We start from the raw sequence: 24818 nt of genomic DNA, 5'->3' as shown, positions 1-24818 counted from the left end.
TCTCCGGCTTCCAGGTTCCATTTCTCCCGCTGGTACCGGACGTGTGACTCCAAATCGGTCTTCACATGTGAGATCCAAGCGATCGGTGCCACTACTTTTCCACGTGGGCATTAGCCCTACAGCATCAGCCCTAAATTCAAATTAAGCGAGAGATCGGACTTCACCACGGCCAGGAGCAAGAAGTGCTCCCGACCCCAACCTCATCCTTCATTTAATGCCATCCGATTGATGCTTAGAGCGCGGCCTGTGTCTCAGCGCATCGCGTTCTGGCCATGGACGGCGAGGGGTCCGGTCCAGAAGCGCTTTGTCTCTGATTGGAACGACTTTTCCGGCGACAGCATTGAGGGATCGTCAAGGAAGCCAAACCGCCGCAGTGGCAAAGCAGTCGGCGGAGGAAGGCGTGGGAGGGACGGTGCACAACATGGAAATCCCGCGAGGTTCCAACATATCCAACAGGGACAGCACGTTGCGGAAGACTCGCTGAAGAAAGAGGTAGAGCCCAGGACACCTTCGCTGGTGGAGCAGCTCTTCCCAGAAGAGACTAAGCGATATGAAGCTGCGCAGAAGATACTGCGTGAAGTCCCTCGACTTGCTCTCGATGCTTTGCAAACTCCAGCGCCCGCGAAGCCGCTCGCTTCGCCAACTTCAGATGAGCCCACGCGATCATGGAAGGCGATGAAGCTGGAGAACATAATGAGGGCTGCGGGTCCAGGCACGGCCATGTTGGTACTACGCAATGCTACGCCCAACCTGACCGAGGAAGACTTCCGGCGCTTGATCCCGCAGGGAAAGCACATCGAAGGCTGGACATTGGAGCAGGGTGACATCATCAAAGTCATCCCGGGACGGAACATGGCGGATCTGTCTCCAAAAAATGCGTACTATCTACTGTTCTCCTCCGCACTGAGTGCATTTTCATATCAAGGTCATGTAACTCGCATACACACACTAGCTTCACAACACACGCCAAGCTCCGACACCTCGCCAATCCCGCCACCGCCTGGCTACATAATCGAGGGATTGGACGTGCACGCCGCCATCGAGGCTTATGCTCTGGTTCCACCGGGGCAGAGGCTGGAGCTACGAGGAATCAAGCCACCTCTGAGCCCTGCAATGCAGCACCTCCTCAAGTATAAAGGCTACCAAGGGCTGGTCGAGCGGGAGAACAAGATGCCATTTGAGGCTCGACTCACGCTGGAGGGTCCGCAGCTCACTTTGAGCGCTGTCCGTCACGAAATATTGGATAGTGGTAAAAAGCGAGGTCTCAGCTGGTCTGGCGAAGACAGCAACACGATTCAAATGTCCCGCTGGGATAGTGAGCGATGGATGTCTGCCTCTGATGACAGTGAGTCCGCGTGGTCCAGAGTCGCTGAGAGGACCGAAGAGGAGGAGACGAAGCGCGCAACGTATCGAGCTGACCGGAGCAAGCCCAATGACTCGACGACCTCACAGCCAAAGCGACGCAGCCCGGGAGTGGTGTACATTGTCGGCTTTCAGACAGAAAGAGCTGCCCAGAGCTTTGTACAGTACTGGCACCGAAGGCCAATTGGCTCGCCAAAGCATCACGACATAGAAGGCGATATACCGCCGATTGCGAATGTTGAGCTATTATGGTAGCCTACCCTTCTCGATCTATTTCTCATCACGTTATCGTGCCAGGCTGGAGACTATGTTGTTCTTCACGTCTGCCTTCATGAATGGAAAATCCCAACAAAGAAGAAGTTGACAGCTCAACAACAAGATACACTCCGCTTTCATGTCCATTTCCGGAACTGCTTTGTCGAATACTTACCGTCGTGATCAAAACTCTTGAGGTAGCTCTGATCATATCTTTAAGCACATCCTTGAAACATGGCAGAAGCGACCTTCACATGCGGTCTCTGTGACTGCGAGTACGTATTCCCCCGTGTCGTCCAAGAACGCTTCGATAATAATCAGACGTACATAGTTATCCCCTTGAAGAACGGGTATTTGTCTTTCCAAATCACCATGCGGAAGGCTCTATGTGCCGAGATTGTATTATACAATCATTCCACAATGCCTATGACAGCACGGACGATCCGGACCTCAGCTGGGGTGTGGAATGGGCTTCGGGCTACGTCCGAGCCCGAGACCATGTTTCCCTTTTAGGCGAGGACTTTGTGGCCAAATATGAGCTTCTCGAGGCAGAATACGACGTCCTCAGGAGGAACCGAGTATATTGTCCTCACCCTACGTCAGATCCGAACAAGAAGTGTGACACTTTCATCGGGTCAGTTACACGTGACGCTGACAGCCGGGCATCCTGCCCAACTTGTCATCGCTCGGTGTGCATGAAATGCCGGCAACCTCATGGAAACGATCATCCTCAGTATTGCTCAGACTTATCCCAAGATGACGACTCAGAGGTGGCTCTGCCCCAGAACTGGATACGGGCACAGGACTATCAACTCTGTCCCCAATGCCGGAATCCTGTTCAACACTTGGAACTTTGTAACTTCGTGAGATGCCCCTTAAGAGCCTGCCGGACAGGGTTTTGTTTCATCTGCGGGCAGATAGCTCAACACAGACATCCATATCTACACTGGCAGCGATTTCGGCCAAATGGCTCGGATGGATGCTACCTTTGGGGTGGAAAGGGGCCAAATGACCCCGCCACGGCGATGTACGCCAACGTGGAAGATCAGCCAAAGTATTATAGGATCGATATGCCAACCTTGAAGACCCATCTTTCCGCCGCGGTATCTCAGCAAAAAGCCGTGCTACGTATTCCAAATTGGATTCGAGACGTACGTATCTTATGGCACCGGTCTATTCAGCTATTTTCATTGGATTCAGTGCTGATCAAACACGTAGATGTCAAATGACTGGAATGTGGTATTCCGTTACGCCGAGGGCATGGTCAGCGGGATCTGCGCATATCAACTTGATGCTCCACGGCCCCAGACGACGTAAGTGGGAAGCCAATAGAAAGTATCTGAAAGAGAAGTTATCAGTTCAAAGCTGACATGGGTTTTTGGTCGAATTCAGACTTCGAGAGTTGAATCTACTGGCGTCGTTCGACAAATATCTCAATTACGCCGATCGATTCTTCTATATGTGGTCGTCCATTGAGGCCAACGCTAGAGACCGGATGGTGGAGGTCGCTCGTCCTGCTCAATTTTGGTCGCAAGAGTAGGTTGATCCAGCACAACATACAATCATTGGCACAATACTAACAATGCGGTATAGACTTCATGACATCGCCAATAGCATTCCAATCCAGGAAAGAGAAATGTACGAACTGAAGAGCATGAACGTTGTGGAATTTTTCCTATAGTAAGCACAATCATCATCCATCGCTGAGCACGAGTGATATTGATTGTAGGACAAGGCTAACTGTAGGTAGTATAAACAGAAGAGGAGCTAACGTAAAGAACGAATGGACTCGTCATGTGCCTCGATCGATGCAAATTCTCTATTGGGTAATCCCATCAGAGTCAAACTCCCAGGAAGCTTCGCGCGCTGGCAGGTCTGTAATTTTCACAACCTTGAAGTGCGAATATGAGCCAAGTACGCACAAGATAAGAGAAGCCATGTTCGGCCTCGAAGCACTTTTGTTGAAAAGCCCACAATGGCTCCTGAGCGCGGTAGGTATCGACATCTAGAAAGGAGTCACGTTCTAACTTTCGCCAGGCTTTCCTTTCGAACTCGGTGAATGGGAACCCTGCCCTGCTGCCCCCTCCACCACCCGGGCTTCGAGTCTTGCAATATTCACGTGCGTAGGCTACCGTCAAGATCTTGTCAACAATCCATTCGAGCGAGCAAAGTCGCACGAGATGGAGACAACAGCATCCATCGTTCCCACTCATGAACTCCAGCATGCTAACCTGTGAAATCCTCTAGATGCAACCGTCAAGCTGTCAACAATACTAGCTATAACTCGCGATGCGATTGATCACGCTGTAATGGAAGCCGATGACGATGCATACGCACCACCCTCGATCCCTGAATGGTGGAAAGATCCACCCCTGCCCGGAGATACGGAAGTAGTCGTCAAATATGTCCAAGATGGACAAGCCACGAAAGCCTTTGAAAAGGCAGAAGTCGTTGCTCTCTTCGTCCACAATGGGGCCAACTGGTATACGCGTGATGCGCTGCTAAAGTTCTGTTGCCATRTGAAAAGTTTGGAGCAGAGTGATGCTATACTGTGTCGTATCTTGTGCCTCGGGGATATCAGCATTTTAACGGACACGGTGACGGTGACGGACGGGGAATTGGATCGTCCAGGAATGGGAATCACATGGAAATTTGATGGGCACCGTTTGGTCTGAGTTTTTGATATTGATGGCGTTGTAATACTGCGAATTACTTGTGCACATGCTTTGCGAGGGGGACAATCAAGCATCGCCAGTCAGATGGGGAGTGAAGCACTGAGAAAAAAAGAGCTAAGGTATCACTCGAGATTAATAACTTCGTTTCGCCAGAAAATTCACCAAGTTGAGAGAAAAGAGTCAGTTCGAGGGAAGTGTTACAGGAGCTGCTCATGGCTGCTCGATCAATCAATGTCTCCGTTCATGAAGCCTTCTTTGATGCTTTCGTGTGCAAAAACTATCCACGTACAACTCCAACTCCGTTCAAGTTCTGCGACATCTAGTGCTGGCTGTACTGCTGTCCCCAGCCCCCACGTCCGTACGAGCCATACGTCTGGTTGAAGTTGTTGCCGCCATAGCCGCCATATCCACCCTGACCACCCATGCCGCCCTGGCCCTGCTGCTGGTGGCTTCCAAGACCTCCCAACCCACCATACTGGCTATTCTGGCCGGGAAAACCTGGGTACCCACTGCCAAAAGCAGAGTGCTGGCTCTGTGGTGGTGGTAGACCGGATTGTGCCGTACCTGCTGCACTGTTGGCAGCCGATCCTGGGCGTCCTGGCTGGCCAAGTGCCGGCGATGGACCGCCCTTTGCGTCGCCGTMTGGCTTCAAAGCGTCGTCTTGTGTCGAGCCCATGCTCTGTTGACCATAGACGCCGGGTGCGCCGAAGCCGGATGCTGCACGAGCAAAGGGGTCGTTCATGCCGCCATAGCCGCCCTGCTGTTGGTGAGAAGTTGGCTGTGCCGATTGGCGACCATAGTCGTCGAGACCGCCGAGGCCGGAGCCCATTCCGCTCGCGCTGCGCATCGAGGCGTGCTGATTCTGGGCGAAAGCACCGGCGTTGGCGGGGGAGGAGGAGTGTTGTTCGTAAGACTGTGCGTAGCCCTGTGGTGCGCCGTACATGGCGCCGCCGCCCTGCTTCTGCGCGGGGTAACCGCCGACACTGCCACCGTAACCACCGAGCTGATGGCTGAGGCCAAATTGATTAGCATAGGCCTGCTGGTATGGGCTGTTGTACGACGGGTGGCCATACGGAAAGGCCGCGCTGGCACCTGGTGGATAACCACTGTGCTGCTGCTGCAAATGACTCTGCGCCTGATGCATTGACTGTTGAGTCTGCTGCGGATTTTGTGCGGATTGCTGCTGGCCGCCCATAAGAGGGTTGGGCGTATTGCTGCCCGAGCCGGGGGCTTCGTAGCGTTGCTGTCCCTGCTTTGTATTTTGGTCAGAACTGTTGTCTCTAAGTTTTTGAACGGCGGGTGTGATAATGTCAACAGCGTTGAGCTGCCTCTGTGTGAAGCGAGGTTCAGGGTCGAGGCTCCTGACACGGAGAGGAACGTGAACATTGATGCCACCAGAACGCAAAACGTGTTCTCGGCCTGCGATCAGTCCTGCCTCGTACTTCATATCCTCTGCCAAACGGCCCTTCTCTGTGGCGTTTCGACATCGGTCGTGCATATCAGACAACTTCTCAAAATGGGCGATACTAACCTGCTGGCTTTGCGAAGTGGTGTGCATGAGGTCGTTTTGGCCCGCGCCAARGCCGCTCGCGGAACGCTGCTGTCCGATTGTCGGGTCATGTTGGCCGTGCTGTCCTTGGTGAGTGGGTCCTTGTCCTCTCGCATCGAGCTGCTGCCCATATGCGCTGCCGTAGTAGTTGTTATACCGCGCCTGCTGGTCCTGGGTGGTGTAGTACTGCGAATAGTCATTCGGCGCTGATGAGTGACCGCCAAAGTTGGACTGCGACTGTTGCTGCGGCTGGTGTCCGTGACCGGCATATTGGTCGTAACTCGGTTGCGTTTGGTGGCCGAAAGCATCGTAGTGATGAGGCTTTTGCTGCTGGGATGCATCTTGTTGCATCTGCTGCATTCCTTGCATTTGTGGCTGGCCGTAGCGGGCGTATTGGTTGTACCCCTGGCTCATCTGCTGCTCTTGTGGCGCACTCTGTGCCAAAGATGGATCCTGGATTTGCTGCTGGTTCTGTACAGATGCTGGTGGAAGGCCTGGCGCCTGCTTGGGTGTGGAGAGTGCCTCGGGGAGGGCGGCCTCCTGCGCAGCAACAGTCTGCCTGGGCGCCGGAGGGAGCGAAGTCCGTGGCTGCGAGGGTGGTGAATGCGCTGGGGCGTGCCGGGTCTCGGGCTCTTCGCGTTCCTCGTCAACATCAGGACCCGACTCGCCATTGAGACCCATGCTGCCAAATTGCACAGCAGCCCGATCCACTGCATTGTGACCTGGCATGACGACTGCCTCTTGCTGCTCGAGTACACGTCGCTGGAAGCTCGCACTTCGGCCCYGGGGACCGGCAAGACGATTCGCGCTGGTGGCGTAACCTCCCAAGCCGGGCCGGCCGATGGGAGCTTGGTGAGTCGGCAGCGGAGTGATGTTGCGAGGGTCCATGGAGCCTGCAGTACTGGCGACAGTCTGCGTGGCGGGGGGTTTAGACTCGTCGGGTAGATGCTCAACGTTGGCCTCTGTCAAAGGATCCTGMGAAGGTGTGAGTGTAAGATCGCCCTGTAGCAGTGAGGCGTTAGCAATGATGGTAAGCAATGCCACGACGGCCAACGCACCTCTGCAGTGACCGGGCGCTCCACAGCGACAGCGACCTCGGGCTCTTGCGCAGGTGCAGCTTCAACCTCCGGCTCCGTCTGAACAGCTTCTTCGACGGTTGGCGCAACCTCAGCCTCCTGCGCTGGCTCAGGAGGCGCAGGCTGCTTGGTGAGAATTTGTCTAGGAACAGCAGGCACTGGCTTAGGCTGAGAGAACATGCTGGCCCAGCTCTTCTTCGCGCCGCCTTCTGGTATGACAGTAGATGCAGCACTAGCAGATGTTGTCTCAGTTGTGGCTGTGTCTCCCCATGCACTCTGAGCAGCGGCCGTGGCATCCTGAGGCACCTCTGGGGTAGCATTGTCCCAACCACCTTGAGCAGCCTCCGTGGGCGCACTAGTGTCCCACGCGCTCGACGCGGCAGCAGTAGTCGTATCCCAGGCCGAAGATTCGGTAGTTGGCACTGAGGCTGCGCCTGCATCGGCAGAGGGTGTGCCGTTTGTCGTGGTGGTGGTGTTGGCTGCATGACCGCCACGCCCACGCTGCCCGCCTCTACCACGGTCCACACCTCCTCGTCCGCGACCTCCTCGTCCACCATCAAGTCCGCCTCGGCCACGTGCACCGCGAGCACCAAATGCTGTTTGAGCAGCCGCACCCGCCGTGGCAGACTCGTCCTTCACCTTGGAGCGTGCGCGGTCCTTGCTCTTTTTGACTTCGGCAAATTGCGAGACGGAGCCCTGGGTAATCTTCTCGACGGCTGCGGAGATATCCCCGTCGGACTCTTCCAGCGCAAACACGAGGTCCATGTCAGTCCAGTCAGGGAACATATCCTTGAGCATGTTCAATTGCGCAGCGTGCTTCTTCTTCATCGCACCAAGCTCGCCCTGGTCATCGAGCGACTCTGCTTCCAGTGCTGCCGCGTCGCCCGCTGTGCCTGTGCCATTGATCTTCCTGCCGCCGCGGGGAGCACCACKGCCAATACCACCTCTGCCACCGCGAGCGGAGCTTCGGCCCCGCGAGGGCGGCGATCTAATGTCGGCGTCCGACATTGTGTGTGATGGGTTTGCGGTGGGTGGGTGTGGCAGTGATGAAAGATGAAGCGCAATGGCAGATGCAGCTGCAAGGTGAAGGAGAACCGACAGAAGCTGCCGATGACGCCGGTGGGGCTAGGTAGCCTGGACGCCTGTGAAGTAGAATTCAGTCGATGTCAGTGAGATGCGTCCTCTCTCGTGCGGTGCCGAACGAAGAGCAGAATGAAATGTGTTTGTGTAGTCGTGCGGGCAAGGAAACAGGTCCAAGTTGTTTCGCGAAAGCATGCATCCGCGCTAGCATACTACTAGTAGATCATGTCGCCTTGGAACATCACCACGCCGAGCCTCCGAGTAACATCGACACCAACCTACATTCACATCCATCTCGGAATTTCAAACCATGCGTGCTGCTTCAATAGAGCCGTGTTCGCTCGGCATACACGGATGAGAATGAGACCGTCCAGCGTCTTTCAAGGATGGAAACAATGGGCCTCCAAGCTCCATCCACAGCTCCCGTTAACAAATCAGGAATCAACCAGACTCCTCAATGCTCTGACCGGCGCATTCAGACAAAAGCTCGACGAGGCCCACCCGAGCAGAATACAGGACGATGAAAAGCAGGCCACGTCATCCAGATCAGCTAGCGTCTTCCACTCTTCAGCAGCGCATGCCGACAAGCACTTGGAATCTATTCTTATTAACCCGCTGCTCAGCGGCCGCGACATTGTCGGAGATGCAAAGGTAGAGCTCTCCAAGAATCCTCATAAAGACCCAATCGAGCTGCTTGAGAATTACCATGAGCAAGGCGCGGCTTCGGTGGCGATAGCAGAGCTTTGTTTGAACCATTACAAACAGTCTCTCGAGCGTCTTCCGCAGGACGAACAACAGGTCTCAATTCAACAAACGCAACCTGGGAAGAGAGTCTTCGAGTGGCTCGTGGAGAGCAACCTTTACGATTCGAAGAGCTGGGTGGACAACATCGCCTTCATCAATGACTTGGTTTCCTTTCTGGTTAAAGAAGGCCGCGAAGAAACCATCTGGTCGTGGGTGAAGCTCGACATTGGCACCACCGACGGCCTACGTTCGCCTGGCCCAATCTCAAAGACGAAATACACCCGCAAAATCCAATTGTACAAGTATCGGTAAGACACTGAAGTGCAGAAGACATAGGTTCGAAGGTGTCTCTCGGGCCGTGCTATGTCTCTGTCCACATCGAAAACGTCTTAGAAAACGCTGACCCTTCTACCCTTCGCAATAGATGGAGGGGTCGTTTGCTGCGTTCCCTCGTCTCAGAAAAGTTGGGCTACGGCAACACTGTCGGGGTCGGCCCCGGTCCCAACGAATGGAAGGCGGCCCTTGATACAATATTCAAGATCTGCGACTTGAAGCTATCGACAGAACCTTCAGATCATCTCTACTGGATACCGATGGCACCGATCGCTACGTTGCTGAGCAGGTAAGTGGAAGTGAAGTATGAAAGGCATAGAGCAGTCCTGGAGCCTTCTACATCCCTTCCCAAAATCTCGGAAATATGAGACACATGCTTACATTGCATACTTCGCTTTAGGACGCTGAACTGGGAAATCRACCAGACCAGACGTGACTTTGACGTTGCGCRATTCGAAAAGCTTTACGAGTTGATTCCAGTAATCCACGATGGCGCACCGCCGTTCTTGATCAAGGTGATGCGGGCTAAGCTAAAATTGGTTCATCCCCTTGTAAGCAGCGATTGCTCCTACACCTCATACGAAATGGATGAGTAAAGTCTCATCTAAGGAAGCTTTGGGCCATTCATCGAAGCTTGCGCATCTGCTGACGTGTTGTGCATGATAGGGGCGACAACCAGCCGAAGCTCTGCACTGCTTCCAGCGCCTTTTCTCGGATAGTCCTTCGGACGTAAGTCAAAATGAAGCGTGGAAGGCATAGAGCACGTCTTGAAGCCTCCACACACCCCTCCTGGTACCCAAGACTTTTGAGACACAAGCTAACCTTTCATACTTTGCTTTAGGATGAGAATTTGTATCTCATTAGCCTCAGAGGTGAACGCCTCGCGGCAATAGGGACTTGGTGAGTCAATGTGAAGTGCGGAGGGTATAGAGCACTCTCAAATCCTCTATGCAGCTCCCCGTCATTCGAGACACTTGCTTACCTTCCATACTTCGGTCAGGTGGCGCTTTGCGACCGCCACAATCTTCGCATTGCGAATGCAGGGCAAACTGGAAGATGCCGAGTGGCTACAGGCCAAATGCATCAAAGAATTCCCCCAACAAGCACGATATTTGGAAGTCAAAATGCAAGAGTCTCGACAGCGTGAAATGGGACGAGGAGCTCAATTGGACGAACGCGATGCAGATGTTAAAGACCAAGCTCGCACTCCCTTTCCGGAGTTTGCATGAATTTCGTGGGGTCTGCTAGAATTGGAACTTCCATGTCGAGGTCGGGGAGTCCGCTTGAATCGGGAACTCTGGTTTCCCATCACCAATCGCACCGCTAAATTGATTGCAGTCTCTTCATGGATGAAGACTTGCGTCGGATATCATGCAGCTACTGTGTGGGATGTTACTGCTACGTATGTTTCATTCAAGGGTATATATCCGCCCGTGTTTCTGGCTAACCGGTAAAGCAGGCTTCCGCTTCTCCACCACACCTTTACCAACTTCAGCATCATCCTAGCATTCTATGGGAATGTCTCAAGATTACTGCTCCCCCTCTCGCGACGCAGCTAAGCATCCTCAGGCCAGACGTCGTATCCGAAAGTATCCTTCATGTTCACGAATCGTGTGTGGCGGCCCCTGGCAACCTCGTTCACCGCTTCGAAATCTTCATCCGTGAGCTCGATGCTCTTGAAGTTGCTCTCGATGCGCGATGGGGTAGAGCTCTTAGGTAGCACGACATATCCTCTACGCACGCCCCACGCGATCAGGACTTGTGCGAGGGTGTTGCCTCCCTTCTCGGCAATGGCGTTCAGTGTTGGGTTGGTGTTGACTTTCTCGCCAGTGTTTGGAACTTGGTTCTGACTTCCAAGAGGCGAGTAGGCCGCAGGCAGGATGCCATTGTCGAAGCAGAATTTTACAAGCTCATCGTTTGGTAAAAATGGATGGATCTCGATCTGGTTAACCGCTGGCTTGACCTTGGCCCAGCTGAGCATGTCCTTGAGACCAGGAATTGTCCAGTTCGACACACCGATCGCCTTGGCCTTGCCGGACTCATACAGGCTTTCCATGGCCTGCCATGTCGGCTGTGGGTTGTTTGTAAGCTCCTCCTTGATGGTGTATTGGCCCTTCTCGTTCAACTTGGGCATGTGGCTGTCATCCTTCTCCGCCGCGATTGGCCAATGAACCAAGAACAGGTCTATGTAGTCGGTCTTGAGCTTGGCCAGCGAGCTCTCGATCGACCACTTGACCTCATCGGGCTCGTGCAGGTGGTTCCAGACCTTCGTGCAGATGAAGAGATCGCTGCGCTTTACGCTCGGGTTTGACTTCAGAAAGTCGATGACTGCATCGCCGACCTCGTCCTCGTTCTGGTAAAACCACGCGCAATCTAGGTGTCGGTATCCGGTTTGCAATGCAGAAGTGACTGCTTTGTATGTCTCGCCCTTGGCTCCCTCGTTGGCGAAGGTGCCGAATCCCACCGCGGGAATGGACACACCGTTGTTCAGCTTGAAAGTCTTGCCTGCCGACATGCTGAATTAGGGGCTGGGGATTCAATTGCAATGATCTGGAAAACGCGGGAGGGATCTTCTCAAAGAATTGTGGAAAATTCGCAAAGATGGAGTGTCGACGAAACTGGGGCACGCTGGCCTATCCTGCTGATAACATCTGTCTCTTTCAAAATGCTTTCCGACTTTTTTCAGCACAATACTGCCGTTGGCCGCGCGAGATAAACAAGCAACGTCATCGTCATCATCCTCAGACACGGTCTCCCGGCGTTGAGCACGCGAACGCGAAAATAATCTCACATTTTGTGGGTAACGCGCAGAGTCACCGCCATGCATCCATACAATGATTGGAAGCCTGATGTCATTCCGAAGAGGCAGCGAGCGCAGCGCTGAAGGGGACCCGCTTTCAAGTCGGCCCGCCCAGAATACCACGAGGTTTGGAGAACAAGGGTCCACTAGCAAAAAATGGAAATCCCAGAGAACAACCACAACGACCCTCGCGTCCGAGGGATTGACACAAGAATAGCATGTGAAGAATTACCATGGCGTCACCACTGGAGGTCGCGGTGTGAATGGATGATGGTTGATGTGATTGGGCGACAAGTTGATTACGATTAAGCACGTGCAGGATATTCCTTGAGCCGATTTTTCTATGCAGAAGTTGTATCCACATACCCACCCAGTCCGCATTCTCTATCTTCAGACGATGACGCTCGAGTCTATGACATAGGTGCTCCGGGATGGTGGAGCCTCTGATGTTGATACGTCCGGAACCAATGTCGAGAGCTTTGAGGTGTTTGTTGAGGCGAGCTGTTGTGAAGCCGTCGTATCAGAGACTGCATGCCGTGGAAATAATTCGCCGGCTCTCGAAGGAATATATGATATAAACGAGAGAGGCCCCGCAGAGACAGGAAAATCATCCTTTGTATCTTTGTCGCCAGCTCCATCGACCTGATCGTTTACCCACTGCATCCACCGACTTGCATATCCCTTAAAGTCCAAGAAGATTACATCACTTTCGACCTTTCCAAACAACCGCCAACATGCCTCAATTCGATTCTGAGGACTTTGGCGTTGCCGCCGCTCCCGTCAAGAGCAACAACAACGCACAGGAGGGTGCTTCGGGGGGTAGCTATGGCGCCGTCGAGGTCCCAGCAACGAGATCTAGCATCGCAGATGCTACGCCTTACATGCACCAGCTGAGCATCTCGCCTTCTCAGCGGGATCGTCGTGCTTCCCGTAACTCCTTTGGTGCCTCGCTACCTATTCCTCGATCGAAGCGCCAGTCTCGCCTTTCGTCCGTTGCCTACGCCGATGGCCGCCCCCAGAGACCAGGAATGCCGGCGATCCAGCCAACTCGTGAGATTTTGGCATCACAGGTCCAGGATTTGTCGAGCGAGACTGTCAAGCTTGCCAAGGACATGGCTTTCGTGTTTGACATCGATGGTGTCCTTGTCCACGGTGATCGTCTGATCCCAGAGGGTCAGCGTACGCTTGAGATTCTCAACGGTGACAACGAGCTCGGCATCAAGATCCCTCATATCTTCCTCACAAACGGTTCCGGAAAGCCCGAGGCKCCACGATGCGAACAGCTATCCAAAATCCTACACCAGCCCGTCAGCACTGAGCAGTTTATCCAGTCTCACACACCAATGAGTGCATTGGCCGAATACTACGAGACCGTTCTCGTAGTTGGAGGCGAGGGCTACCGCTGCCGAGAGGTCGCTGAGCAGTAYGGCTTCAAGAACATTGTTGTACCAAACGACATTGTCGCCTGGGACCCAACGATCGCACCCTACCGTGTCTTTACAGAGGAGGAGCGCAAGACCTCCAACCCTCTCGACTTTTCGAAGCATCGCATCGATGCCATCATGGTCTTCTCCGACTCTCGTGACTACGCAACCGACATGCAGATCATTATGGATCTTCTCCAGTCCGAGAACGGCCTGCTACACACCAAGGCCAAGGATCCCATCTCTCAGCGCATCCCCATCTACTTCTCTCAGGGTGACTTGCTTTGCCCGACTGAGCACCCCACCCCCCGCATGTCGCAGGGTGCGTTCCGTATCGGCCTCGAGGCCATGTACAAGGCCCTCACTGGCGAGGAGCTCGAGCGTGTCGTCTATGGCAAGCCCGAGATGGCGACGTACAAGTACGCCGATGAGGTCATGGCCAGCTGGATGGAGAAGCTCCATGGCGAGGAGAAGCTTCCCAGCCACATTTACATGATCGGAGACAACCCAGCGTCGGACATTATTGGAGGTGTAAGTTGCTACCATATCATGAAATGGGCATTTGGAACGTAACACTAACATACCTCACAGAACCTCTACGGATGGAACACTTGCCTTGTTCGCACCGGTGTGTTCCAGGGTGGCGACAACGACGAGAACAACCCGGCCAACTTCGGTGTATTCCCGAACGTCCTCGAAGCCATCAAGACCGCCATCCGAAAGGAGCTTGGCCAGGAGTTCAAGTTTGAGTGGAACGACGCCAAGATCAACCCTCTTCTGCAGGGCAACGACGCCGCTGCTGTCGCCATTGAGTAGAGTGGTTTGTTTCTTCTCGTCTTTGTTGAAGCATCAGCATGGCATTTCTCGGCGTTCTTGGGGGAAGTTGGCAACTGGCATAGCGAAAGCCGCACCATGGAAAGGTGCTCGGGAGGAAGGAGTTTGAACGATATTCATTGATGAACAGCTTACGAGCATTTTGCGATTTCTGCATGTAGACGGACAGTCAACACCGCTACTCTTTCATGTCCATCTTGTCTTCTCTTCTGTACTGTTTGTGTGAGCTCGAGACGTAAAGGAGGGGATGTTAGCTTACGTTCAGGATGCTTGTTTTGTCAAAGGACTTGGTCGGTACACGCTGAACATCCTGGTCGGGCCATTCAGACCTCACCAATATTCTATCCCGTCGCTACGTCTCGATCACATGCAATCACCACACGCCTACATCATTCTGCATCGGATCGCCGAGCGTGTCGGCAGCCACGCTCATCTTACGTCAAGTGAGGTTRTTGCTCACCGTTGCCGCTRGATGTGATGGGCACGCCGCGGTGATTGCGCCTCCTAGTATTCCGAGTGTTGTACGAGAGTGAAATATAGAAGTCCCCCAGGGCCGAGAGGTCATTCCAGATGCACTGTGCCACATGTGTATGCACGACAATGCAATGCCTCTATCTGGAAGGACGAAGGACGACCAAAATCCCCGGAGGACTCCTTATTATTGGTTAAATCGCAGCTCTCCAGAGCTATCATTTGCACCAGCCGAAACGACGATCTCGACCGACGCCACGGAGCTGCAAAGCTAAGCGCAACTCCACGAGGTTACCTTTGCGCTCGACCCCCGATGAGAAAGGTGAGGCGCTGCTCGTTCTTTCACTTGTCCTCGAGTTCAGATCCCCTTGGTCTGGAAGCAAATCTCTATCGGTTGTGTGAGCAGCGAGGAACCAGCAACCCACCCGGACAGCGTGCGATTTGGCTCAGCGGTGTCGTATGGGTGGCAGGCCAGCACGCCTACGACGAGATGGCCTCCAAGGGATCCTATGTGAACTTCAGTACGCCGCATCGAAAGAGCGGCAGTCTGAAGAGCAAGCAACTGCGAGCGCAGCCATCCATGGACGAAGTCCCTGAGGAGAGAGAGGTGTTAGCTTACAGGTGAGCCAAGCGCCGCGGCGTCGAAAGTATGGTACGCACACGTGCATTGGACCTGACATCGGCGAACCATGACAGACCCGCAAAGACGAATTACATACAGCTTCATGTGACGACCGATCAAGAGGCACCTCGAGATGGCGCCCGCAGCCCACAATCAATAACGTTTCGACCATCTCAAMCTGCGATACCGGAACGAACGACATCCTTGTACTCAAGGCCAGACAGCTCGTTGACTACGAGCTCAAAGGGGTCGAAATACAAGTTCAGTACTACTCCAACTCTGGTACGAACGCCGTGGGAATGGGATCGTGGTCGACCGGGTTCACGATGGGCGCGAACCCCTTCAGTTCGAAGCTCGCGTCATCCCCAGCCAACATTTCCACAATTGCCAAGAGAGWTATATCAGTGTATCGTGGAGAGCCTGGAACGTGTTCATTCCGTTGGAGACGCTGTGAGCGTGCGCGAGCTTCGGAATGACCTGCTCAGCGTCTGCCTGGTTGACAGACTGTGGCATCGGGCCGCGAGAGCACGACTATTCCGTGAGCTGTGGCTACCCAGCAACAAGACTCCTGCGAGACGAAGATTCTCCTTCAAGCCGCAATCACGAAGCCGTATGAAAATACTGCTAGCCGCACTTCGCACATATCCGGCGTTGGGACCACTTATCCAAACCATCCATATTCCAGCAGATTTTGCACTTGAGCTCGAGGTGGACGCGTTCTCGCCTTTCAGACCGGGATCGCATTTGGACATGCTACAAGAGCTGGTTCGCTATTGCTCCAATTTGGAGCAGATCTGTGGTTACGTTCCACCTGCAACATTGACAACACGAGTTCTGTTCGAGGCTTTGGGCTCGCGAACCAGGCTGAGGGCTCATGCGTGGCATCTTGATTCCTCGACAATCCTTCCAAGCCTCTCGGAGTTTATACACTTCCACGACGACTGGATGAGGCTCGAAACTTTGGTCATTGCAGGAGACCCTGGCGTGGACTTGGGTATGGGGACTGTTTCTTCGATTTTGGAAAGACTGCCCTCTCTGAAACATCTGATGCTCACGGGGCTGCATCATTCCGACTTCAATAACGGCACGATTCTGGCTCTACCAGCCCTGAGATCTTTGAGACTGGACGCTCTGGCCGGTGTAACAGATGAAGGCATTGAACAATTGGCGTCGTCGCGCCTTGTGTCGTCCCTGGAGCGCCTCACATTAGTTGATCTGGAATTGCAGTCACTCAGGACGATCGAAGCTATTCTGACCAACCTGCCGCGCCTCTCTAGCCTTGCAGTAAAGCAAGATGCCTCGCCCGAGCCACAGGCAGGCATATCCTATAGCATGCCGCTCTTACTCGCCTCGCCCAGCCTAAGGCGTCTCCATTGGGACTGTCTCATCCCGGGAACAGCTTTGTCTTGGTTCGCAGAGGCCATCGAGGCTGATAGACTTCCTAGCTTGAGGCATATCAGAGCCCCATGCGACTACGACGGGATTATGCAGGGGCTTTGTCGCCCCATTCCTCGGCTCAAGTTGACGAGCTATGATTTGCAGTATCACGATGCCCACACTGAATATACATACGAACGAGACCTGCGCGTCGCTCAGATTCAGGCACAGTTGAGGGTACGAGAGAGTCGTAGAAAGCCTTCCTTCACTGTGAATGTGCAGGACGAATCGATGGAGATACAACATACTCATGTTATAGGCTCATATCTTGGAAGCATGGAGTCTGCCATCGATTACGATCTGACGCCGGCCGTCACTGACAAAGCCATGGCTGAGTTCGATGACATTGCACGGCCGACAAGGGATGCGGGAGGACTTGAGCGTTCGTTGGGGTATGGGTTGCTGTTTTAGAGATACCATTTTGCGAATACTCATGAGATACGATTGTCAAAAAATTGTGATGCACATTTTCGATCACAGTGCCCTGGTGAGCTGGTCGAGACGACAACTCTTCTTTTGTCATACAATCGGTATTCACCATAGTGATGAAAGCTCGCAATGGCATTGAACGGAGCTAGGCCGGAGCTAGGCCCGGCTATGCTGTCATCGCGCAGCACGCTTATGACACTTCTGAACTTYGAGCTCTCACTTTGACTTCTCTGCACCAGCAATTATGGCACCCTCGAGGGCATTCTGGACCACGTCGAGAACGACACTCGGAGCAGCAAGGTCTCCAGTCGTATCCCGCACGTCAATACTACAGAAACGATGCATCTCAGCATACGGCTACGAGCAAGCCAAATGTCTCGTGCTTGACAAGCTCGGTGAACCAAAAGACGTGCTTCGTCTGCACGGCCACAGTATCRGTCCCCCAACGGGTGATTTATTGACGGTCAAATTTCTGGCCTCGCCCATCAATCCCGCCGATATCAACCAAATCCAGGGTGTATACCCTACCAAACCCTCTTGGACCACTTCCCTCGGCACACCCGAGAACATCGCCGTGGGCGGTAACGAAGGCGTGGCAGAAATCATCTCGAAGGGTGGGAACGTCAAAGGGATTGAAAAGGGCGACTGGGTCGTCTTCAAGAAACAAGGCTTCGGCACATGGCGAACACATGCTCAGACAACTGCCGATAATCTCGTGCCGATCAAGAATAAAGATGGGCTGAGACCAGAGCAAGTCGGCACGGTATCGGTGAACCCATGTACAGCCTATCGTATGCTCAAGGACTTTGTAGACCTGCAACCTGGCGAATGGTTCATCCAAAATGGGGCCAACTCAGGAGTGGGTCGCGCTGCGATTCAATTGGGAAAGCTTTGGGGATACAAGAGCATCAATGTTGTTCGCAAGCGTGAGAGTGGACATGAGGAACTTGTTCAAGATCTCAAGAACCTGGGAGCAGATGTGGTGGTCACAGATGAAGAGCTCAGCAGCAAAGATTTCCGCGAGAAGCTCAAAGAGTTGACCAACGGTGGTCGAGAACCAGTTCGCTTGGGCATGAACTGCGTTGGTGGTGCACTGGTCAACAACATGGCAAAGCACCTCGCAGCAGGTTCTCCAATGGTCACATATGGTGCCATGTCGAAGCAGCCGGTCAGTCTGCCCATGGGTCTGCTTATCTTCAAGGACATCAGCTTCCATGGGTTCTGGGTCAGCAGGTGGAGCGACAAGAATCCGGAAGAGAAGAACGCCTGTGTACATGAGATACTGGACTTGACACGGCAGGGCAAGTTCCAAGATGTACCGATGCAAGCTGTACAATGGAACCACGGCACGAAGCAGGACGAGCTGGTGGATGCTGTACAGGGAACTCTGGAGGGATACAGAAGCGGCAAGGGTATTTTCATGTTCGGTGATACGTAGGATAACGTACCCAAAGTTTGTCATGCTTGCAATTGAATTCCATGTCGTTAAGAAGAAGCACTCGACTTTTGAACTTAATTGTATTTCTGCTAGATACTTCGCAAGCCATGTAACAGCGTCGTACAGCACAAGCACTCCCGCCAGGGTATCGTCGCAGCAAAGGAAAAGCAAACAAAAAGAACGGCCCCAAGACCGTTCGACCTTCGACAAGCCCACGAAGACTTTTGATCAAGGCGTCGCGCCACCAACGCCGCGCTACCGGTAATTCACGCAGGCCATCATCTCGTTACTCCAGGCGAGTAGTGCCTTATCAATGATTGCAAAATCCACCAAAAAATTCGGAAAAATCAAAAAGAAGCGAAGAAGGGGGAAATACAGCGTTTTGTGCGGATTTCTTACTTTTGGTTGCTTTTGAATGCTCGGTTCAATGTGCTTCGGCACAAAGTAGCGACATCAGAGTTTATGCGGCGGACGGCGAGGAAGCCGTCTCCATTCCGTCGTTGCGTTCGGTGAGTTCGTCGCCTCTTGATTCGTCAGAACGATGCGTTCAAGTCTGTACGTGCCCCGAAGCAGTGAAAGTGCCCTGAGCGAGTGTCTGGGACAGGGAGTTGTTCCGACTACGACGATGCTTTTGAGCCAGTGGGCTGGCAACGTTCTTTCTTACGCCGGCATTTGCGAAATTCAGATCCGGATTCGCGCGGCTCTTGCGTGCAGGAGTCATTGGTGTATTTGCTGCGCTGCGTCGACCCTTCTGTAGTGCATTGGCTTCTGCGTTCTGTGCGCGCTTTGCAGGGTTGGCCCCTAGAGAGCTGACGGCGCGAGCAAGGTGCTGGTTGTTTCGGAAGGAGGACACAAGACCAGGCTGCTGGTCAAAATGATCCAGTAGATGGGCGTTATCTGCGCGTGGCATCGGTGACGAGTCGCTGGTGAAGGCGCTGAAAACATCTTGGGAAGCATCCTGGCCGGGCGACATGATGCCCGTGGAAGGCCGTGAGAGCGTTCCATTCTCCTCCTCCACATCCATCTCCAAGTCCGAGTCACTCATCTGTACGAAGTCGTCCAAGTTGATGGAGCTTTCGGCATCAGTGAGCTCGTCGTCAGTTGGTGCCATCGATACAAACGAAGACTGGACGTGAACGTTTGCGGAAGGCGTGAGAAGTTCTTTCGCGATGCCACACTCGTCATTGCTGCGGAGGAAGTCAAGATTGCCGTCAAACATTGTGCCCAAAGTGGACTTGGCAGTGAGAACACGCGGTGGAGCTGCGGTGCGTGGAGTCGATCGCGTCCAAGAAACAGAGGCGCCGGGGCTACCGTCACGACTTCCCATAGCTTGACGCGCACGCGCCCAATACGCGCGTTCACTCTCCGGCGGGTTCGTGGGGCAAACCAATTTCACACCGGCGCCCTTGACATCCGCAGAAACAGAGGCCACGGCCGGATCATGGATGAAGGTACCAGATTTGGGTCTCTTCTCGGATTTTGCACCGGAGAGTCGGGAACTGCTCGGGGTGCGATTCTTCTTCCCAGATGCCGGAGGCGCAGGCGTGCTTGGTCCGCTGGCTATAGTGCTGGCGGTCTCCTTACGGGCGTTCTGAATGGCTTGCACGCGGGCAATGTGCTCATCGGCAGTCTCCTCATCGGTAGTATCACCATCGTCAGCTTACCTGTCTGTCAGCATGTGAATCGCGAGATAGGGCTAAGTAGTTCATACAATCATCAGTCGACTCACTATCCGAGTCACTTTGTTCGTCGATCTCAAAGGCGGCCTTCTCGTACGGGTCTTCAAAATCGAAGTCATACACCGACTCATTGTCTACCTGCATTGCATGGTCATCCATTTGTCCGAGGAGCATCTGCGATCTTGACATATGCTCGCTCGAGCTTCCGTTCAAAAGGTCTGGGAATGAGTCTCGAGGATCCTCCTCTTCACTGCTCAGGCTGGACGTCCGAGAGCGAGTGAACRTCGTCTCCTCGAAGCGGACTTTCTTCTGGTTGACGGATGCGGCGAGGGTCTCGCTGTTAACTTCGGGGATGCGCCATGACGCAAGGTCGTTCGCAAGGTCGATATCGAAGTAGCCTTCAGCATCTTCAATTAAGTCCTGATATTGCTGATCATGTGATGGAAGGCCACCGAAAGGATCCTGTTCAAAGTCCAGATCTCCATATTCGCCTTCATCATCCATACTGTTCTCGCTTTGCAAGCTGAGCCGCCTTGCTAGAGATTCCTCCTCGACAACAGACATCCTGCTCAGCTCGTTCGTGACTGCCTTGGTTACACGAGGCTTCTCGCTGCTCTCGAATTCTGCAATAAGTTCACGTTCCGCCGTTCGCAAGACGTCTTTTTCATCAACATCTTCGTTTTCAACCTGCCACGCAAAGCAATGTTAGTCTTGCTCATCCCTGGGCAGAGTGATGAGAGCGACGCCATCGTCACTCAGCAATGCAACACTCACTTCGCTATCGCTAATCTGGTCGATTGCGCCGTAATCGTCTTCCTCGCTCGCATTTGACCCCTCATGTTCTGCGCCTCCATTCGTCTGCGTATTGCTCTCAAACACGCGAAGCTTATTCGAGACATGCCCTGTCCGGCAGGCCGGAACACTGCCAGACAGGGCAGAGACATCTGGCTCTTCTGCGTCAGCCTCTTCTTCTTCATTAGCACTACTGTCTGCTTCATCGTCGCCATCGCTGTCGTCGGACACTGCGTCTCCGGTGCGAGCGGCAATCGGCTTCTTCAGTTTGAGACCGTTTCTTTGGGAGCCACCGTGTATCCTTGGGTCCTGAACGACCTGCATTGTATTCGCCATTTTGCCGATCTTTTTTTTTTCTGGCTCGGATGAACTTGTAAATTTCGACCTCAGGTCGATGGTTCTGGGGTAACTTTTCCTGAAAGTGATCCAGGTGGCTGCGGCAATCGAAGCAGAGGTGAGCTACAACAGTGCCTCGAGGACAGCGTTTGCTTTGGAGATATCGCGCGAGTCGCCTTCGGGCAACAATTGTGAGTTGGTGTTGTGATTGAGACCCAATGCGCTCAGGGTCGTAACTTCGTCGGTCGTTTGCGGGCAAACGGATAGATGCCAGAGCCTRTTGTCTTGCGCAGTCTGTTGACTAGATAGACCTGCACAGGCGGGATGATGGCTACGATCAAGCAGGGCTTGAAGCAGTTGAGTTTGGTTATCGTCGAGTTGATGAGAAGTTGAACAGCCGGGCTTAGAGGCAGCACGTGGCCACCTCTAAGCATGGATTTAGTGCTCGACAGCGTACGGCATCTTGGACGAAGTGAAGTTGGTAGGTATGTATGGATGTGATTTGTTGTGTGAAGGGTGCTTCGTCGCTTTGGGATTGATGTTGATGTCTCAGGGAGAGTTGCAAGGGAAAGAAAGTGAGAACGAGTGGATTGGAATTTAGAGTTCACATCCCGGACTGGCTCTGGCTCGGTCGACCCTTTAAAACTTCTCCCTTCAAAACGTTTGCAAAATCACCGATACTTTTTTGCAAGCTGCATCCTCCTTGCAGCATTGACTGCCCGCGACTGTCTAGGAATGCATATACACCACCATGAGACCCTCTTCAACATCTTCTTCCTCCAGCAAGAGGAATACTTCAACTTTACCATAATAAGCATGATGTGATTCTCATCTAATCGAGAAACTTTGATCCGATTGCAGACTAGGCGGCCAATCACCTTGCTCGCGTGACGATGACTTCGCCATGCTAGCTACCGGCATCTGGTTGTGGACCCGCAAATGAAGCTAAAACGACCAGTCAAAGATCGGGGTTGCAGCTGAACATCACCCTCAGCAGATTTCTTGCACCAGAATCTCGGTCGGCTACATGCCTCAGCTGGTACAGCCCGTACGAGCTTGCAGGAAAGTGGTGACTCAAGGCTTCGAAGGTTGGGCTGCGAGCTATGTCGTCCGAATGCTGAAACTCCCGGAGAAAATAGCTTATGACGGCCTGCACTCGCTACGTACCTCCTGCAGCCTTTTTCGACTTCAGGAGACCAATACGGAGCCTCATTTCTCGTGGCTGCACCTTGACAACTTTCACGCAGTTAGCATGTCGGCCGGATGTTACTGGCCGGCCATAGGTGGCCTTTGCATGGAATTCCATGGTGATTTCACGACCGCAAGCTGCGCACCTAGGCGTGCTTGTCCCGGAAAGACTACGAGACTCACACGAGTCTTGCAAGTCATGGCGGTCTGAGAAGGTGGAGCCATGCACAGGCTGCATGGCTCCATCCGGGGTTGTCGGCTCGAAGGCCAGAGGCGCTACAAGCCGCGGGAGGCCTGGATCTTATGTTGCCTACACGTTTGCTCACTGGCACACCGACACAACCATTTATTATTCTGCCTCGCCGCATGTCAGCTGTGTATCAACCTCCTCTGATATTGCATACCGTATCAGGCGTCCAGTTGCTCAAATTCGGAGCGCCTGGACTGAGAATATATCTGTTCGAGCTCAGCGGCCGAACAACTGCACGCGTGCATACCTACTTTCACGTAATTTTCTCAGTCGGGCAACTTCACTTGGCTCATGGCCAACTTTTGTATGTTGGGAAGCATGTGCGAGTACACATTGCGCGCTCAATTTCACAGCTCATTACGCTAGTCATATGTGCCATATAGTCATTCATCAATGCCACAAGCAAATACTAGTTTTCAACAAACTTTTGTCCGAGTCGCTGACAGTTGAAGAAGACAACATGAAAGCGCGAAGGACAGGCTTCGAGGTGCCGACTCGACACCACCAGTTTCAATTTCCGTTTGCTGGCCTACGTTCCGCTGTATGCACCACTGCTCTCGAGTCTTCGACTTAGCTGTCGCAAAGGTCCCGCGCTATTCGGTGGATGTCGTCCTGTGGCCCGTTCTCTGAGTCAATTATCATAGTATAACACAGCATCCTCTCCCACTATCGCTCTTGCCACCGCTTAGCAAGCTTTGCCTTGTGGCAGCCTCAAAGACATCATCGACGCCTTCACCGGTCAAACTCGAACATTCGAGGTATTTCTTCGCCCCAATGCGTTTTCGCACTTCCTCTCCTTCGTCGGATGTGAGAAACTTTTCGGAACGTTTTCGCATCTCCTCCTGTGCTACAGGATCGTCGCGAAGATCTTTCTTGAGGCCAACAAGGATTATCGGAACATTAGGACATCGGTCCAGGACTTCTGGATGCCTATCACCACATGAGTTTTTTTTTTTCCGGTGTAAAATGCTTGGAGGGTTTCGACTAACCATTTTGTGGTGATGTTTTGGAGAGAGTCAGGACTGGAAACTGAAAAGGCAATGAGGATTACATGTGCTTGGCTGTATGCCAGTGGACGTAAGCGCTCATAGTCTTCCTGTCCGGCAGTATCCCACAGAGCAAGCTGCACCGACTTTCCATCTACGCGGCAGTCTGTGACGTAGTTTTCGAAGACTGTTGGGACATATCGCTGCAAAGTGTCACATGGTCAGCGGAGAGAAAGATGAGATTGTGCAGAGCTGGCATGCTTACCGTTGGAAAATAGCCGAGTGTGAAGACGGAGAGTAAACTGGTCTTTCCACAAGCACCATCACCAATGATGACGAGTTTCCTGTATGGTGAAGAGTCAATCGTTGAGTCCTGTGATGATCAGAGCAGTAGCTTGTGTTCCCACCTGCGCATAACTTGGCTATCTTGTTGAGCCATTATGATTCTAGTCACGACCTGTAGGCCTTTCTTTGCAACGAATGGTTGTATTCCACCAGGAAATCTAGTGACGACTTGGGCAGGCGTAGTAAACTATATGCGTGCGTTCGCGCCGCCTGTGTATAGCCTTGTGATTGATCCCGTGTGGGCCTGACTCTGAAAGCGCTTCAACAGCCACGAGAGCGGCGATGTGACGACGACGACGGACGGTCAACAGTGGGCTCGGAAAAGGTCGTGTCGTACGGCGACGTTGAAGCCAAGATGTTGAGAGGAGGAGACGGCGTTCAATGCTGGTTGTGTTCGCTCGGGGCGCAGCTGCGATTCAGGATAGGCCGTTGAGTAGGTAAAAAGCGGTGATTGCGAGGAGAAGGTATACACAATCAGGTGTGCGAGTAGCAGAGGGTAGACAGACAGCAGATGTACGGATGGAGGAGGCTTGTGTGTTGCGACTGTGTTGGAGGGGGAGAGATGCGGTCGTGCTTCCAGCTTCTCGTCGTGCTTTCACAGTGATTGATCCTCCAACTCTCTCCCCACCACACGGTCCACCACAGTTCCGATCACGAATCTCACTGCATGTGCTGCTTTCCCACCACAATCACCCGTCCGGCTATTGAGTGAG

General features: G+C 53.3%; 10 protein-coding genes; 6 read left to right on the top strand and 4 right to left on the bottom strand.

Moving 5' to 3' along the window:
• Positions 1-228: 228 nt before the first annotated feature.
• Positions 229-1617, top strand: RCC_02188 (uncharacterized protein; the record flags this gene model as incomplete). The annotated part of the gene is made up of 1 exon (XM_023767471.1): positions 229-1617. The coding sequence occupies one exon, from the start codon at positions 229-231 to the stop codon at positions 1615-1617; it is 1389 nt and encodes a 462-aa protein (XP_023623239.1).
• A 386-nt stretch (positions 1618-2003) lies between these two features.
• RCC_02187 (uncharacterized protein) lies at positions 2004-4292 on the top strand (the record flags this gene model as incomplete). XM_023767470.1 has 7 exons in its annotated part: positions 2004-2768; positions 2836-2930; positions 3010-3153; positions 3211-3255; positions 3347-3608; positions 3655-3736; positions 3865-4292. The coding sequence occupies 7 exons, from the start codon at positions 2004-2006 to the stop codon at positions 4290-4292; spliced, it is 1821 nt and encodes a 606-aa protein (XP_023623238.1).
• Positions 4293-4611: 319 nt separating this feature from the next.
• On the bottom strand, positions 4612-7925 carry RCC_02186 (uncharacterized protein; the record flags this gene model as incomplete). XM_023767469.1 has 3 exons in its annotated part: positions 4612-5541; positions 5824-6843; positions 6900-7925. 3 exons carry the CDS (start codon positions 7923-7925, stop codon positions 4612-4614), a joined length of 2976 nt encoding a protein of 991 aa, XP_023623237.1.
• A 432-nt stretch (positions 7926-8357) lies between these two features.
• On the top strand, positions 8358-10303 carry RCC_02185 (uncharacterized protein; the record flags this gene model as incomplete). XM_023767468.1 has 6 exons in its annotated part: positions 8358-9049; positions 9166-9363; positions 9475-9625; positions 9741-9803; positions 9916-9974; positions 10075-10303. 6 exons carry the CDS (start codon positions 8358-8360, stop codon positions 10301-10303), a joined length of 1392 nt encoding a protein of 463 aa, XP_023623236.1.
• A 326-nt stretch (positions 10304-10629) lies between these two features.
• RCC_02184 (probable aldo/keto reductase family proteins) lies at positions 10630-11589 on the bottom strand (the record flags this gene model as incomplete). Its single annotated transcript, XM_023767467.1, has 1 exon — positions 10630-11589. The coding sequence occupies one exon, from the start codon at positions 11587-11589 to the stop codon at positions 10630-10632; it is 960 nt and encodes a 319-aa protein (XP_023623235.1).
• A 1019-nt stretch (positions 11590-12608) lies between these two features.
• RCC_02183 (probable CDP-alcohol phosphatidyltransferase) lies at positions 12609-14114 on the top strand (the record flags this gene model as incomplete). XM_023767466.1 has 2 exons in its annotated part: positions 12609-13829; positions 13890-14114. 2 exons carry the CDS (start codon positions 12609-12611, stop codon positions 14112-14114), a joined length of 1446 nt encoding a protein of 481 aa, XP_023623234.1.
• A 979-nt stretch (positions 14115-15093) lies between these two features.
• RCC_02182 (uncharacterized protein) lies at positions 15094-17073 on the top strand (the record flags this gene model as incomplete). XM_023767465.1 has 2 exons in its annotated part: positions 15094-15224; positions 15300-17073. 2 exons carry the CDS (start codon positions 15094-15096, stop codon positions 17071-17073), a joined length of 1905 nt encoding a protein of 634 aa, XP_023623233.1.
• Positions 17074-17335: 262 nt separating this feature from the next.
• Positions 17336-18529, top strand: RCC_02181 (related to enoyl-[acyl-carrier-protein] reductase 1, mitochondrial precursor; the record flags this gene model as incomplete). The annotated part of the gene is made up of 1 exon (XM_023767464.1): positions 17336-18529. One exon carries the CDS (start codon positions 17336-17338, stop codon positions 18527-18529), a length of 1194 nt encoding a protein of 397 aa, XP_023623232.1.
• A 547-nt stretch (positions 18530-19076) lies between these two features.
• On the bottom strand, positions 19077-21324 carry RCC_02180 (uncharacterized protein; the record flags this gene model as incomplete). XM_023767463.1 has 3 exons in its annotated part: positions 19077-20188; positions 20241-20895; positions 20983-21324. 3 exons carry the CDS (start codon positions 21322-21324, stop codon positions 19077-19079), a joined length of 2109 nt encoding a protein of 702 aa, XP_023623231.1.
• A 2088-nt stretch (positions 21325-23412) lies between these two features.
• Positions 23413-24199, bottom strand: RCC_02179 (probable GTP-binding protein rho2; the record flags this gene model as incomplete). XM_023767462.1 has 4 exons in its annotated part: positions 23413-23704; positions 23764-23963; positions 24026-24104; positions 24168-24199. 4 exons carry the CDS (start codon positions 24197-24199, stop codon positions 23413-23415), a joined length of 603 nt encoding a protein of 200 aa, XP_023623230.1.
• Positions 24200-24818: the final 619 nt, after the last annotated feature.

The sequence above is a fragment of the Ramularia collo-cygni genome (genome assembly GCF_900074925.1).
Source record: "Ramularia collo-cygni strain URUG2 genome assembly, contig: RCC_scaffold02, whole genome shotgun sequence".
NCBI classification, from domain to species: Eukaryota; Fungi; Ascomycota; class Dothideomycetes; order Mycosphaerellales; family Mycosphaerellaceae; genus Ramularia; species Ramularia collo-cygni.
This window is presented reverse-complemented; position numbering and strand designations above follow the sequence as displayed.